Source organism: Sapajus apella, unplaced genomic scaffold (genome assembly GCF_009761245.1).
Source record: "Sapajus apella isolate SASKATOON/1434 unplaced genomic scaffold, GSC_monkey_1.0 scaffold34, whole genome shotgun sequence".
Classification (NCBI taxonomy): domain Eukaryota; kingdom Metazoa; phylum Chordata; class Mammalia; order Primates; family Cebidae; genus Sapajus; species Sapajus apella.
Genome location: NW_022436974.1, coordinates 1149846 through 1167454, shown reverse-complemented (window position 1 = coordinate 1167454; position 17609 = coordinate 1149846). Strand labels below are relative to the sequence as shown.

The 17609-nt window shown below is 34.7% G+C and overlaps 1 protein-coding gene across 1 annotated transcript in view; it reads right to left on the bottom strand.

The window, feature by feature from the left end:
• Window positions 1-1355: 1355 nt before the first annotated feature.
• Window positions 1356-17609, bottom strand: part of PGR (progesterone receptor) — an 84510-nt gene continuing 68256 nt past the window's right edge. Inside the window, exons 7-8 of the mRNA XM_032295704.1 lie at window positions 13794-13951; window positions 1356-11055 (exon numbers count right to left, since the gene is read on the bottom strand). Of these exons, the coding sequence (XP_032151595.1) occupies window positions 10900-11055; window positions 13794-13951 (314 nt within the window). The 3' untranslated portion in view covers window positions 1356-10899. The remainder of the gene's footprint in view (window positions 11056-13793; window positions 13952-17609) is intronic.

Here is a 17609-nt window from a genome sequence, read left to right as displayed (position 1 = left end):
TTAGAAAAACTCCACCAACTATAAAATTCAAGTATTTATAAAAACCAGTGTGTTGTTTCATAGGCAAATATGAAATTTCTCAATAATATTTACATTTATAAATCTGAATATGGTGGCATGTTTAAAAACTAAAAACATAGAGCCAGGAATAAATAAAAAAGTATTTATGTTATAGGAACATTTTCATGGCCAAATGATCCAGTAGTTTTCTAGTTTATTCCAAATCTAGTTGATTCAATAAGAAACAAATATTTTGACATTTCAAACAATTAATAATATGCGGCATTGTATCAACTCAAATTGACAGCAAGAATTCTTTTCTACTTATTTATCCTTGTGGCTCCAAGACCTAACATGGTCCTGAGGTAAAAATCACCAGGCCTTGTTTTCATGACCCTGCTGATCAAAAACAGGATGTAGCTAAGAAACTGGCCCAAATCAGCTAAGACTAGAAATTATAATGTATCTGCATGCTATGAGACACAGCCACCAGCGCTCATGACAGTTTACAAATGCCATGGCAAAACCCAGAAGTTACCTTATATAGTTCCAGGAACTCCTTGCCACTTTTCCAGAAAATCTGTGAATAGCAGACCTCATATTTAGCATTTAATTAAGAGTTAGTATAAATATAGCTAGACAGCAACCCACAAGCACTCCTCTGCCTATGGAGTAGTCATTTTGCTGGACGCTGTTGCTGCAGTGAGCTTGCTTGCTTTCACTGTGAGTTCTCTCTTGAATTCTTTTCTGAATTAAGCCAAAAATCCTCCCAAGCTGAGCCCCCATTTTGGGGTTTGCCTGCAGCAGTTCCTTATACATTTATAGGCATTTATTTTATTTACCAAAGGAGGATATTTGTATATTTCTAGGACTATACTAAATTATACTCCTAGTAGTGAAACCAGTATACAACAATAGTCTGAAATACTTGGTAATTACAAGTAGATTATCTTTCACCTTAACATCAAATGCATTAGATTTCATATGAAAATTCATGTTTCTATAATATCAAACTGTTTAATCAAAGTGAATAACCAAAACAGTATGTTATTGAATCTTACGAGATATCAGTTGATTATATTTTGTCTTTTTGATTAAAACACTGTGTAGTTCGTTTCAACTTAATTGCCCAAGAATCACTCTTTGTTTTGCTAAAATGCATACAGTCAAGGATATTGCCTCTATAATGCCAAATCTTCCATATCAATATCTCATCTTATGCCACATACAGTATTATACAAACTGAAATGTTGGTTATAAATGCAAAATGGTAAAGAATGTACTGATGATTGATATGTGTCTTGTGTGTAATTGTACTGAGGTATTAGATGCTATAATTCATTAATAAAGAGATATAGAAATTAGTTTATTCTTTATTATCACACAGAATAACAATAAGAATTACAGTTAAATTCACAATATTTTTAAAGAAAACATTATGTAAAAATGATTCATTTCAAACCACCAGCCAGTTTAACAAAAAACACTTGTCAAGCTGAGCAGACTGCTTAAGTGAACCACAAAATATTTTCTCTGAAATCAACCCTCAGTTTAAAAAGAGATGGTATTTTGCATATTAGCTTGGAAATAAGTATATGATAATGTTGTTAGGTGCCCACTAGCGCCTAGCTCTTACAGCTTTGCATTGTCACCCCATCACTGCCAGGGAGCCAGCCCCAGGCATACACAGTTGAAAGGACAGTTTCACCTTCTTGGCAAAAACCTTCAGATCAATTTTCAATGTACTCCCAAATGTTGTCTTTCCCACTCAGAAATGAGGAGCAGAGTGTATGACTTCAGTACTCAAGAAGTATATGGGGCTAAATATCTTTAAAAGTGTAACTCTGGACAGTGTACTTAGTGACCTACTATTTACTCAAAATAGGGTAGTAGCAATAAGAGCTAAATAGGGCGTGAGTCATGAGAAAGGTTCCCTGCATCTCTTGCCACATATTAACACTAGTTTTGCTAACAAGCAACGGGGTGGATAACATTGAAGATTTCATCAACTTCAACACAAAAAAATGTGAATATCTACTAAATGCAAAACAGTCAACGTATTTTAGGGGGAGTATAAAACATTACGTAGAAGGTAAGTATGTGATAATATCGTTAAAATCCATGATCACCTAATTTTTACAGTTTTGTATCTGTTACCAGCCAGTGCCAGGAGAACTGTCAGGCACACATGGACGGTTGAAGAGTCTCACCCCCTTGACAGAAAACCTCATATGAATTCCCAAGGCACTTTCAAACTATGTGCTTATTAAAATAATTAATCTTTGTGGTTTTCTATTTGGCATCTGACCTTTCTCTTCGTCAGTTGGAGGCAGGCATATTGCTCTAAGGAGAATTAGAATTGTTATAGCAGAAATGTTCAAAGAAAGTCAGCATTAAGCTTCTGACTTCCTCAACTGGTGTTTGAAATCCATAGAAACGCAAGTCTGGAAATTAGGGCTTTCTTACGAGAAAAAAGTGGTCTAAATCTCAAAGGTATCCTGAAAAGGTGGACTTAAGCATTGAGAAGCTACTAGGATTAGATGAGAACTCATTCTAAGACCTGACAGAAGTTTCCAGCACACAGCAAGAGGAAGTGAGAGGCTCTCATGATTCAGAATAAGGAATAGGTAGGGCAAAGAGGTCAAATGCCTGTATTTTGAGACTGAAACTTGAAGGAGGTGAGATGAACAACAGAATATCCAGACAAGTTAAGGGAGTCCAGGAAAATCAAGACTTTTATGCTTGTCTGTGAAGTCTGCAACATCTTAGAGAAGTTTAAGTTTAGCATGGTGGTAGCTAAGTGGAGGCTTAGCAGGCAGTGGTAAGGCATGGCTCTTCTGAAGGGGCAAGGTGGCTCCACAGCAGAAGCCAAATGGGAAAAAGAGCCAGATGAGAAAACAGTGGGGCCTAAGAGGAATGAGTAATCTGCTAAGCCAGCAAGGAATGGAAGTTAGCAAAGTCCCAGCACTCTGCAATGCCGAAGTGGATAGAATAAATTCACAATTTAAGACTTAAATATGAGATGACAGCAATGGCTTCTGTGACCAGGCGTAACTAACAAGAGACCTGCATATGGCCAGTGAGGACACAGAGAAAGAAACCCCCATCCCATAGCTACCATGTGTGCATAGAAAGCTTCTTCCTTCCCAGCTGCTGTCTGGTTAGTAGAACTAAAAAGGAAATCCAGCCCTTGATGGAAATTGAATGAGGTAATCCAAAAATAAGGCTCTTACAGACAAAAAAAGATGGGTAGATTCTTAAGCGCCAGGTTTTCTCTTCGACCTGCTGCTCATCAGTGCTCCCTCATCAGCTCCCATGCTGGGGAGGGCTCATGAAGTCACAACACTCCACAAAGAATTTAGCTTTTTTTTGGGAGTATACTATTTTGTAATTCCATTTGATAATGGCATCTGATTGCTTGATAGCAGTAGCTGATGATTTGTATACAGTGCGGCAAGAATTTTTTTTTTAATTTAGGCTTTTAAATGGGCTTTCATGGAACTTTGTTCCATAGAAGGAATCTCAGATAAGACTTTTTAAAGCCGAGCACAGCCATGGATTCATACCATCAAATTTACTTATGAGTTGGGTGAATTACTCTCCTCTTGAGGTTCCACGCATGTACACAAAGAATGTGTTTATTTTGTATGAGTTCAGCACAACTCAGTTCCCCTTTCTTTCTCATTTTCTGAACGTCAGGCTGCTCTAGTCTTACCTGTGTGTATAGACATGGACTTTGAGGTTGGACAGACATGCAAAGGTAGGGATATAGTGGAGTGGTAGAGATTGTTTGGATAGATGGAATTCTGGGACTAGGTAAAACTAAGTTTCATAGTTTTTATTTTCTTTCTTGATAAAAAATTTGTAATTTCTAAGCATAGGCAAAATAATTAAATGCCTGGCATTGCGCTTGACAATTTATGTGGTGTATTTCTCCCTTCATCAGTTCTGTCAATGCCCCTATGGTGTATCTCCCAAAAACCTTCTGGAAAATGAGAGAGGAGGTCATGATCACCTACAACTCTTCATGTTTATGACCATCATTTTCACCAATAGTGCAACTTCCTCAAAAATGTTCTCCCTGCTTCCAGGATTAGTCATCTCCAACTTTATTCTCCATATTCCAGTGGGAGTCTTCTAAAATATTCATATGAATTGTACTACTTTCCTGTTTACAACAGAAATAAGGCTACACTCTTTAACATGGTGTGCAAGGCCACTGATGATCTGGACCTGGCTCTCTCCTTCAATCTCATCATCCATCCCCTCTCCATATTCTCCCTCCACATCAGATTTGTGCATCCGTTGTTTGGGATACTCTTCTCTCTTTGGGATCCCTCCTGCTTGGAATACTCTTCTTCTCTTCTTGCGTTTGACATCTCCTAACCCTGCATGTTCTGCTAATTCCTAACTGCTTGTAGATCATGGCTTAGGCTTGACTATTTTCAGGATGCCTCTGCTAACCCCTAAATTCAAGCTAGATGCTCCTCTTAGGTGATCCAATAGTTCCCCGTACTTCCTCCACCATAGCACTCACCATCAATATTCTAGGTATCTATTTACCTGTCTTTATTCCCCATCCAACTCTAAGCTTGGAGAAGACAGGAACACTGGTTATTCCGCAATCTGGCAGAGTAACTGGCCTATAACACAATAAAGGCTTCACAGCTAGTTGCTGAGGAATAAAATGATACCTCAAGTAAGACTTTCCAACCAAAAACATTCAAGTTAATGTTTTACAGAGCTCTCCATGTAACTTTTGTAAATCATATTTAATTCTTCGAACATACAAAGAACTTTGATATTTTCTTTTGTTTCTTTCAAATTTCAGTAAAAAGGTTTTAAGAAAAACCTTTGTGGTTTTTCTTATAAACATGCATATCTCAGAAAAGTTAAAATACACAAAATACTAAGATCAAAAGGAGATACTTTATTGGCTAATGTGAAGAATTCTAAAGTCTGCCATGTGAAAATCTCTTCCTGTCCCTAATTATAACAAATACAGGGCTTACTAGTTTAGGTAAATTCTGGATGGTATTTCTACCTGATGGAGAAGAAGTAGAGCCACATCGCTGTTTCAACAAGAATACAGTATGTTTGTATTAAGTGTCCATATACCTCTTTTTTGGTTGTTCTCATGGATTTTAAAGCCCTTAGAAAAAGATAATTGTATGGAATATATTATGATCCTAAACTTCTGGATCTTAATCTAGTTTAGGAAAGCTATGAAAGGAGTCCATTGACTATTTAGCTATTATTTAAAAAGCAATGAAATTTTATACTATCAAGTTAAGGCTATACAAGATGCATCAAATCTGTGTGGATATAATTGTTATTCATGCTGCTCAGCAGCTTTCATGGATATGTCTTTGAATAACAATAAGAAAACAAAATATTTCTTAATAGAAGTACAGTTTGGTGGATAGATACTTCAAGGTAGAAACTCTCCTGGGGGAGGTGAAATAAAAGGTATTTTTAGTGGCAAAAAGCTTGCTGTCTAAAATAATTCATAACAGTAAAAACTCAGATCAGTAAACACCGTAGACAGAGATCAGAAGCTTAACATATAACTGACAAGACAAAAACATTTAACTGAGCTTCATTTAGAATAATTTATTTCTGATAAATTGAATACATCAGTATTTGATGTATTAAGAGCAATTTCAAAAGATAATAAAAATAAGCTATAGCGTATATCCCGAAAACTATTTACGATACCATTTAAATATTTTACTCATACCTATCTAAATATTGACCAGGACACTAATGCCACACTGCAGAGTTAACAATCTGTACATTTTCTTTAAAGTAATGGACAGAGTATGCTTTCTTAGCTGCCGGATTCACATTTCTCTCAAAATGCTTTATCAGTTAAAGCTTTCAACCAGATTAAAAATAGTGCCTCTCCCATGTCTCCATGAGTGAGGAAAAAAGCAAACAAACCTGTGTTTAACAATAAGGTCAGCATGACATAAAGTAACAAGAGCCAGTAAATTGAAAACGAGGCTGACATTCTGGGACTAAGCCAGCAGTCCTGCAGCAGGCTTCCAGACTTCACATCTGCATAAGGCTGTGGACAAGCTTGGGCGCAGCCCCTGGGCATGTGACCTGAGCTCTGCCTTGGAATTCGGTCAGCTTCAAGGAGGAGAACAAGCCCCCCTAGTGTTTTTCTTTGCTTTGGTTATAGAATACTCAGAGAATGTATGTATTAAATCATTTCTACCATGAACAGCTGTTATGTTTAACGTACTACCAACACCCCCAAATTCTTTAATTTTCTCCAGTGTCAGGGTGGACAAATTATTTAAAAACTATGTTGCTGCTTTTTAGTTTTTAAGGCCACATTGATTCAGGCCTAACTTTAAAAGTGTACGTTCTATTAGCTGCAGGTAGTCTGTAAGAACTTTTTTCCTGAGTTTATTAATACATAGGGATGTGATCCAACCTGAATTCAATAATCTAGACCCAGTTCAGCTTGGATTCATCTTATGGATGTTGACCAATCTGGTTTGGATTATATCATAATATGGGTGAGTAGTCAGTTTTTTTTACTGCTTTTTGTTCAATTTTGGATTTGATAAGGACGAGAGAGTGTGGAATAATGGTACATTACATAGTCAGCAGATGCTAGGGAGAAACAGATATTGTTCTTCTCACTTCACCATAAGCAAAAATACCCAAAACTACAAAACCTAGGTGATATTCTTTTCATGAAAATCATTTCATGACTTACTGTAGTAAGGATAAGCAATTTAGGACTTGGCAAACTTTTGCTAGACTATCTGGCTATATATTTCCTGTAAAATTGTAAGAGATATAGAAATTTCCCACATCCAGTGGCTAATGAACAGGCCTACTTTGGGAAAAAGAAAGTTATGCCATTACTTGAGTTGTCTTCTGGTCCACTTCACTTTATTAGTGGGGACCACAGTTGTTGAGTTACTGAATACAAAAATAGAGTATCTTTAAATTTGAAAACAATACATATTTTTAAGAGTTTTGAGTGATTCTTCTGCACAAGGCTCTGAAGTTGTAAAAATATTTAAAAGGATTCATATCCTATCCTGACTTCTGATGTGTGAAGGATAAGTATGGATGAGAGAAATTGCTCAGGTAGTCACAGCAAAAACTAAAAATGTAATTGCCATCCTACCAAAGGAATACAAGACAGATTAAAGCAGACATAACAGATTTCTTGTGGGCATTTTATATCATAACCTTCTTAGGAATAGGAATGTTGTTTTTTGGGTTGATGACTTCATTGTGATTTCTGGGCCTACTGTTCCCTTTTGTGGAATTGCTCGCCATAGTAAAAATAATTTGAGCATGCATGGGTTTTTGGAGGGGCTGTGTTCTAGTCAGTCTCTCTATTATAAAAAGACACTTAAAAATCTTAAAATCAGGGTCATTATTTTTAAATATTCATAATTAAAAAGCACCCCTTTAGATCTTTGATAAAACAGGCCCTAAACTCAAAACACTGTATTTTTTCAGCAGAAATTACTTGAATACTTCCAGCCCTAATTTCAAATGAATTTAGTCAAATATATCATAGCACATAGTGACACAAATAAAGCAATGAGACTTTCTAGAATCCTGGCTTCACTATAGAATATAGCTTGCTAGTTTGATAAGATTATAGTCAGAACTATGGCTTAATGAAAACAAAATAATAGCAACTACTATTTCTGAACACCAGTATAAATTTTTTGGTATCCATTTCTATTCATTACAAAGCATTGGGCAAAGGCAGGTTTAATCAGAGAGGTTAAATGACTTGCTTAATCTCATCTAGCTAGTAAGTGGCGGGGAAGGGGGTCATAGTCCTACATCAGCTCTCTCCACGGTGCCCATCATCAAACTCATGACCAGCTGTGGATAATTTAGGAGGTACCGGTTGATCTGCCATGGCTACTTACGAGGCATAGTTTTGGTAAAATCCATATTGTTAATCATATTTCCATATCATCTGTAGAGCAACAAATTATCTTAATGTTAAATATGAAAAAATAGCATAGCATTGGCTTATTAAAAAGTGACATGTCTTTAAACATTAAACACACACACAAAAACTGTCACATAACTACGGATAATGGAGGCATAATGCTTAAGACTCAAATGGCTTTTCAAACCTTTTTAAGAAAAATATTTTCATTAACTCAAGAATCTATTTCAGTAACCTGCAAGTTTTTCCTGATATGTGACCTGTCTTCTTAAGATTTGGTTTCGCTTAAGAGCTACCAGAAAGAACATGGCCTGTGAAATGAAGATAATGGTTATGACGACTAAGTAGTAATGGAGACATTAGTAGATAGGACTTTGTAGAGAAAAACATTTAGAAATTAGATATTTTCTAACTGGTGAAGCACTATTCTTTTTAAAAAGGTTTTTTGTTTTATTTTTTAACTTAGCCTTAAATATTAAATCCTAGTGTTTAGACATCTACATTTCAGACAGAGATCGGCATCGAAAATATCACATTCTTAACAAAAGCCAAACCTGTGGCCACCACAATCTATTCCCTCATAGTTTAGTGAATTATAAAATTTTAAAGCTATTATGGAAATTAAATCTATGCTGATGGAAAATGATTTGTATCATCAAAATATTGGTTTAATTCAAAATAGCAAGAATCAGATAGTGATCACAACATTAACTATTCCCTGAGTCCATTTCTTAAGCATAAAGGGCTACAATATTGTTTTTGTTTATTGGGTTTTTTTTTTTTTGACAGACCTACATTCATTTTCTTATGTCACACAGTCCATTTTGAGAGGTGTCACTCTCACAGAGGTAGATTTCCTGTAACCATTATATTTGGGAGATGTTAAAAATACTTTTCTGGGAATGACATTTGTGGGGAAAAATATATTGAAAGCTTTTTCAATAAATGTACATATAGATTTAATGCAAATGAATTACTGACATGCCTAAATAAAGGTGTAATTTAATATTTACTTTAAAGTTAGTACCTTTGTTCTACACGTGTATCAGTAAAATTATATGTAAATAATGTTTTGCACCTATCTAGTATTTGTTGAGGGTATGAGAAAATTCATACCCTCAACAAATATTAAAATGCCTACTTATCAGGCACTGTAATTTATACCAACTACTGGACTGTAACTTTCCTGAGTTATATAGTCTTTCTTCAGCTCCAAATTCTCATAAGGCTTATTAGCACATTTTTCTTGTGCTAATAGCAGGTACTCAATCAATATCTGTTGAATGAAATTAGAAATGAAGAAAGTTTATACTGAGGTTTACAGTGCCAAACAATTTAAGGCTACATAAACATAAGAAATAATTTTTTGTGGAATTTTTCTTAGGGAGAAAAATAATATTCTATTCATTCAGTTTAAAAACTTAGAACAAGGAATCTAAAGTATTGTCCTTAAGACACATAAAATACACTTCTTCTATGTTATAGTCAGTAAAGTGAGATATCTTACAAAGTAGGAAGCAAAGGTGGAAAATTTAAAAGTGATGAAGATAATTTATTGAGATAAGAAAGCATGGGAGGAGAAAGGGATAAAGTCATGCATACAGAAATATGCAGAGATGTAACCAAAGAATGATCAAAATCTATGGTAATACCAGGACAGAGAGAACATGTCATTCAACTGTCAGTCAACAAACACTATTGTCCACTTTGTGTGGCTCCCAGATTTGAGTCAGAATTGTAAAACAACATGATACTGTAACTCAAATGTACACAAGATGGCAGGTTAAGTCTAGGAAAAGGCAAATCACTGCTTGGAAGACTCGGAAGATTTTAGAGAAATAATATGTGGCTGAGTCTTGAAGGTTGAAACATGCATGGAATTAGTGTAAAGGGGAAAATTCTGCAGAAATTTGATGGCAAAAAGATTTGCATGGCTGAAATATAAGATGAATTCATGATAAAGAGGAGAAAGGTATATGAATTGATACCTCCCTCTTTCTTCTCTCCCTTTCTTCCTTTCTTAATTGGAAAAGATGTTAATAAGCTCTGACCAAAAGGAGCAATTGGCAGGAAAGATACTTGACTACATTCAAAGGTGAGAGAATTGAGAATCAGTAAGGGTGATTAAGTTTCAACATGCAACAGGTGGTAAGAAGTACAGTTAGGCCATAATATCTTCTGACTTCTTATTTCCACTGGTAATACCTCATTAGAGGACAATTCCCTCCCCAAAAAAGTTTATTTTAAAAACTTACAAAACCCACAATACTATTTGCATAATAATATAAATCTACTTATTAACTTCTTAAGAGATTTGTGTTTCCAATCTGGAAAACTGTCTTAACATATGAGTTGTTTGTCCTAGTTTGAAGAACATCAATCTGTTTTAGCTGTTTTCAACTCTTTCTCTCTTTTTTTTTTTGCATTAAAAATACTTTTGAAAATCTGATGAAGGTTATGAAATTTCCTCCTCACACAAATATGTAGACAAAATTCTGCATACCATTTTAAAGGTTCATTTTTTTGGAAATATAATTGAGACAAAGGGAGTTACCTAGAAATAACTTATATAATAGCTTTGTCTTATTACAGGTTAGATTTTTTTCTCTTAAGTAGATGACTTGTTAGATGCAAAAGTTAAAAATCCTCACCTGCATGGTATGAAATAATATGGATAAGATATAGTTTACTTTAACAATCAATTTTAGTACTTTTTCAGTCTTGTAAATTCTTCAAGAAAATATGGGTACACAAAACAGTTACAACATTCTAATTATACTTTATAAAGGAAAACAATTAGAACCCCACAATTTTTCTCTTAAATTTACACACTATGATATGTTATAAATGTAAGGCTTTCAGAAGAACATTATAAAAACTCAAGACCTCATAATCCTGACCAAAACAAAAAGATATACCACAAAATTTAATTCTTTAAAAGATAAAGCTGACATTCATTTTTTATGAAAGAGAAGGGGTTTCACCATCCCTGCCAAGATCTTGGGTAACTGTGCAGCAATAACTTCAGACATCATTTCTGGAAATTCAACACTCAGTGCCCGGGACTGGATAAATGTATTCAAGCAGTACAGATGAAGTTGTTTGACAAGCTGTTGGTTTAACAAATGAGTAGAAAACATATAATAAAAATAATAAATTCATATGCTATTCAAACATGGCAACTTATTTTTCTAATATATGTAATAGAAATACTTCTCAAGGTGTTTTCTTTTTACTAAAATGAAAATAACTCCCACCATTTTCTAGAATAATATGCACAATATTATATACTTGTGATGGAACATTGTGATAATATGGAAAGATTTATTTAAAGAAATGAAAGTTATAATTCCACAGGGTAAGCTGTGTGAACACTTTGGTGTATTACGTTTTTTTTTCTTTTTATACACATATACAGCCATACCCAAGTATACACATAATATTACATACACATAGATTTTATAAATTCTATTTGTTAATCTGGCTGTTTTATATAACAACATATTGATTCTTCCTATGCCAATAATCCAACATAGTTTATTTTAATCTAATTTTTGTCAAAGTAATTCATGTGTATAATTTTAAAAGTCAAATAATACTACATGATCATAAAAGTAAAAGCAGCAGCCGCATCAATAAAACCCAGCAGTTTCCTGATAGACTTCTTCCCATCCCTATTCCAGCCCCTTAGACACAACTGCTTTCAACTTTTTGTAGCTTGTGTCTTTTGATATTTACTTCTGTATTTCCACTAAAGCTAGTTTTAGTTTCTACTATGGGAAATGAAGAAAATGAAGTTCTCCTATACTAGACACGCTCCTCCTCAACTATATACACGTTTTCTTCTCTCCAGTTATATTTCAATTTTTGGTTAAAGTCAATCTCTAGCATTTATATTATAAAGTTTTTTTATGGTTTTCTGCTGGATTACATTTCCATTCTTATGACTCATTTTTATTTTGCAAAAGTGAAGTGAATCACCTCATGTTTCTGTTTGCTTTGTTTTCTCCATATCTGTCACAAAGTCATGGTCAAATTCTCTGACATAATTGTAAAAACCACCTTAATTACAGTCATACTTACTGGTAATCTCCCAGTTCCATTTATTTTTCCTGGAGCTGGTATCCTAGAACCCTTTGTATTACTTCGTCCATCTAGACTAATTACTGCTCTGCACAGCTACTATACTGGGACATCAATTTGCATTTCTCTTGGGGTAGATCTTTGACTTACTCTTGTGTTTTCTTATAAGACATCCTGTAGCAGTTCTTGAGAAAGGTTTTGTCTGATGTAAACTCTATGAGAACTTGCATGTTTGAAAATACTTTTATGCTGCCATTGTACTTGTTTGATGGTTTGGCTGGATATGAAATTCTTTGAAGATTTTGTTTTCCATTAAATTCTGAAGGCATTGCTCCATTGTCTTCTGGCTTTCACTTTCAGTGTTGAGAAGTTCAACATCATTCTGAATCCCGATAACTTTTTTTTAAATCTTTTTTTTTCTTTCCTCTTCCATGGGAAGTGGATATAATCCTGATAACTTCTGTGTGACCTGTTTCTTTCATCACTGGTATACTTTAAAATATTCTCTTTATTTCTGGCATGCTGCAGTTTTATAATAATGTACCTTAGTTCAACTGTGCAGTGCCTCTACCTCTACCCTGGATCTTTACTGTTAGAAAATTCCTATTTTCAATTCCAGCAACTTTTATGATTTCTTACATAAATTTCTCTCCTTGATTTTTTCTATTTTTTCTTCTGGACATTCCTACTAACTGGAGGCTAGAAACCCCTGGATGCTAAATTTACTATAACTCTTCTTTCTAATCTTTCATGTTTTTATCTTTTAAATTATTTTTTCCCAGATTTTCCTTTCCATTTCAGCCCTTTCATTGAATTCTAAATTTCTGCTTTTCTTTATTTAATTATCCAAAAATATTTTCCTGCTAAATGTCCCTTTTAAAAATGTTTTCTGTTCTCATGTCATGAACACAATATCATTATTATTTCTCTGAGGATGTTGGAAGTCTTCTATTCTCTGCACTGGTGTTTTTTTCCTTCAAGTATTTTTCTTCTTATTTTGGTTTCTGCCTTTCATTTTAGATGCTTTACTCAAATGGTTCATAATCTTGACTGTCTGTTCATATTCAAGAATAAGATCTCAAAAGTTGACCTGGTGAATGGATAGCTTTTTTATGCCTTCACTGTCATTTTAATGTGATCTGAACATAGTAGCAATAAAAGCTTGTATTTGATATATCTTGACAAACCACAGGTATCTTGTCTTAGTTATCCACTTCTGGTGTTGGGCATTTCTTGTTTTTTCTTTTTTCCCCTCTGCTGTGGTGAACATCCTTGCATGCATATTACATTTGCCTAATTATTTCTTTGACATAAATCCTAAAACATAGAAACTTGAAAAGCATGCAAATTTTAATTTCTGCTATATATTGTCTGATTGCCTATCCATCAGCAATGTGATTTATAATTCCATTTGAAAGGGCATGAGTCTTATTTTCCACATACATACATTTGTTTTTATTGTATATATAAGCTTTTATAATTTTAGGACAAATATTTTAGAACATATTCAGGAAACGTACCATAATTGCTACCAGCTACTAAATTATTCTCAAATTACACAAATACTTGTAAAAGAATATTTGGCTGGTCTATACTGAAAATGAAAAAAAAAAACACAATATAAAGTCTGAGCAGTGTGATCCAAACACTTATAAAATACAAGTATTAATCTAAGAAAATCATATTAAGTTTACATGTAACATTTAAAAAGTTATAGAAATTCAGAGAATAATCACTGATATTCTGGAATCAGCCAAATACTTACATCATGCAAGTTATCAAGAAGTTTTGTAAGTTGATAGAAACGCTGTGAGCTAGACACAACTCCTTTTTGCCTCAAACCAATTGCCTTGATGAGCTCTCTAATGTAGCTTGATCTCATCTCCTCAAACTGGGTTTGACTTCTTAGTCCTTCCAAAGGAACTGTAAGAAGACAAATAAAAAGGGCCGTTACATTTAAAAAGATGACACTAACAATTTATAACATACATTTCTGAGCGTATATAATGATTTCTTCTGATATGTGACTAGAAAAAAGCACCTTATATAGGAGAGTGTTATTGATAGCATCAGGACATATAAATTTCTAGTGCACTGGTACAATAGGATAAGAACTAATAGGTATATTAAAGAACATTTCAGCTGACCTATTTTAGCCTGTATCAATGGATTGTGCATTTAACTTAGCATTTGATCAAAAGAGTACTTGGCATTATTCTACATCCTTCTTGAATACTTGGTTTGATTTAGTTTATAGCTGCATGTAATTTTTTTCCCCTTATGTTTAATGAATTCTTGGATCTCTTAGTAAACTGTTATCTTCTTTATGTAAATCTCAAGTATTTGTCATTAAGATTTTTCCTAGATGATTTATCTTCTTGTAATTTTAAAAATTGTTTCATTAATTTTTCTAATGCTTTTCTGCTGATAAGGGAGAAAGCTATTAATGTTTAAATATTTCTCGTATATCCAGTCACTTCATTACACAGGTGTATCTTGGAGATATAGTCGGTTTGGTTCTAGACCAATGCAATAAAGGAAATATTGCAGCAAAACGATCACCTGCATCTTTTGGTTTCCCAGTCCACATACAAGTTATGTTTACACTACACTAGAATGTATTAAGTGTGCAACAGCATTATGTAAAAAATGTACATATTAACTAAAAAATACTTTATTTCTAGAAAACGGTAATGATCATCTGAGTCTTCCATGAGTTAAAATCTTTTTGCTGGTGGAGGGTCTTCTTTAAATGTTGATGGCTGCTGATTGGTCAGGGTGGTGTTTGCTGAAGGTTGGGGTGGCTATGACAATTTCTCAGAATAAGGTAACAACGGAGTTTCTTGCATCAATTGACTCTTTTGTGAATAATTTTTCTGTAGCATGCAGTGCTAGCAGTTTGATGGCGTTTTACCCACTGCAGAACTTCTTTCATAATTGTCGTCAATCCTCTTAAACACTGTTGCTGCATTATCAACTAAGTTTATGTAATCTTCAAAATCCTTTGTTGTTATTTCAATAATGTTCATAGCATCTTCACTAGAAGTAGATTCCAACTCAAGAAACCACTTTCTTCATTCATCTATAAGAAACAACTCCTCATCTGTTCAAGTTCTACCATGAAACTGCTGCAATTCGGGCATGTCTTCAGGCTCTACTTCTAATTTTATTTCTCTTGCTCTTCTCACACATCTGCAGTTATTTCTTCCACTGAAGTTTTGAACTCCCTCAAAGTCATCCATGAGGGCTGGAATAAACTTCTTCAAACTGTTGTTAATGTTGCTATTTTCACGTTCTCCCATGAATCACGAATGTTCTTAATGGCATCTAGAATGGTGAATCCTTTCTAGAAGCTTTTCAATTTACCCAGATGTATCAGAGGAATAACTATGGCTGCTACAGCCTTACAAAATATATTTATTAAACAAAAAGACATGAAAGTGGAAAATTACTCTTTGATCTATGAGTTACGCAATGTATGTTGTGTTAGCAGGGGTGAAAACATTAATTTCCTGTGTATCTTCATCAGAGTTCTTAGCTGACTAGGTGCATTGTCAATGAGCAACGATATTTGAAAGGAGTATTCTTTTCTGAGCAATACGTCTCAACAGTGGGTTAAAATATTCAGTAAACGACACCATAAACAGATGTGCTGTCATTCAAGCTTTGTTGTTCCATTTATAAAGAAGAGGCAGAATATATTTAGCATAATTCTTAGAGGCCTTAGGATCTTCAGAATGATAAATGAGCATTAGCTTCAGCTTCAAGTCACCAGCTTCATTAGCCCCTAACAAGAGAGTCAGCCTGTCCTTTGAAGCCTTGAAGCAGACATTGACTTCTCTCTAGCTATGAAAGTCCAAGATGGCATCATCTTCCAATGGAAAGCTGTTTCATCTACCCTGAAAACATGTTTTTTAGCACAGCTGCTTTCCTAAGTAGTAATAATCTTAGCTGGATCTTCTAGATAACTTGCTGCGGCTTCGGAAATGGCTCCTTTCCCTAAACCTCATAAACCAACTTCGCTAGCTTCAAACTTTTTTCTGCTTCTTTCTCACATTTCTTAGTCTTCCTGGTATTGAGGAGAATCAGGGCCTTCCTCTGGTTGAGGCTTAGACTTAAGGGAATATTGTGTCTGGTTTGATCTGTCCAGACCACTAAAACTTTCTCCATATCAGCAATAAGGATGTTTTGCTTATCATTCAGGTATTCACTGGAATAGCACTTTTAATGTCCTTCTAGAACTTTTCCTTTGCATTTGAAACTTGGCTAGTTGCTTGGCTCAAGAGTCCTAGTTTTCAGTCTGTATTAATTTTTGACATGCCCTCCTCATTAAGCTTAATAATTTCTACCTCAGACTTGCAATTCTTTCTTTTACTGGAACAGAGAGGCCATTCTAAGATTGTTGGCCTAATTTCTTTTCTTTTTTTTTTGAGACAGGGTCTTGCTCTGTCACCTAAGTTGGTGCAGTGAGACAAACTTGTCTCTCTGAAACTTCCACCTCGCATATTCAAGCAATTCTCCTGTATCAGCCTCCTGAGTAGCTGGGATTACAAGTGTGTGCCATCATGCCCGACTAATTTTTGTCTTTTTGGCAGAGATGGGGTTTCACCATGTTGACCAGGCTGGTCTTGAAGAGACCTTAAGTGATCTGCCTGCCTCAGCCTCCCTAAGTGCTGGGATCACGGTGTAAGCTACTGTGCCCAGCCTAATTTCAATATTGTTGTGTCTCAGAGAACAGGGAGGAAAATTACTATTTCTTAGGCCTATATTTATCCCTTGCACCCAGATCAAACCTTGGTTTGCATTTCCCCTAGAAAAAGAAGCCTGGAGATACAAACTTATAAAAACAACTTAATCTTTGGTTTCGAGTTTTCATGATCTTGTATATAAAAGTTACTCTAAAGGGTAATTCTGGCAATTCAGCATATCTATGCAATAGAAAACTGAAAACTTCACTCCATGTACATGGTCAACTGAAAACTTAGCTCCATGTACATCTATATGTATATGCCATATGTATATCTAGAGCCTCTTTTCTTTTCAAAATTTGTATAAATTTAAGGAATATCTGTGCAGTTTTGTTACATGAATATATTGCATAGTGCTAAAGTCTGGGCTTTCGGTATAACATCACCCAGTAATGTACATTGTACCCATTAGGTAATTTCTCCCTCCCCCACCTTCCCAGCCTTCCAAGACTCCACTGTCAATTATTCCACACTCTATGCCCATGTATATGCATTATTTAGCTCCCACTTGTAAGTAAGAACATGTGGTATCTGACTTTCTGTCTCTGAACTGTTTCACTTAAGATAACAACCTTCTGTTCCATCCATGTTGCTGCAAAAGACACACTTTCATTCTTTCTGATGGCTGAATACTATTCCATTGTGTGTGTGCATGAGGATGTGAATACATCGCATTTTCTTTATCCTATTATCTGTTGATAGACACTTGGATTGATTCCCTATCTTTGCTGTCATGAATAGTGCTGCAATAAACATGAGTGCAGGTATCTTTTTGATATAATGATTTCTTTTCCTTTGTGTAGATATCCAGTGGTGGGATTGCTAGATAGAAT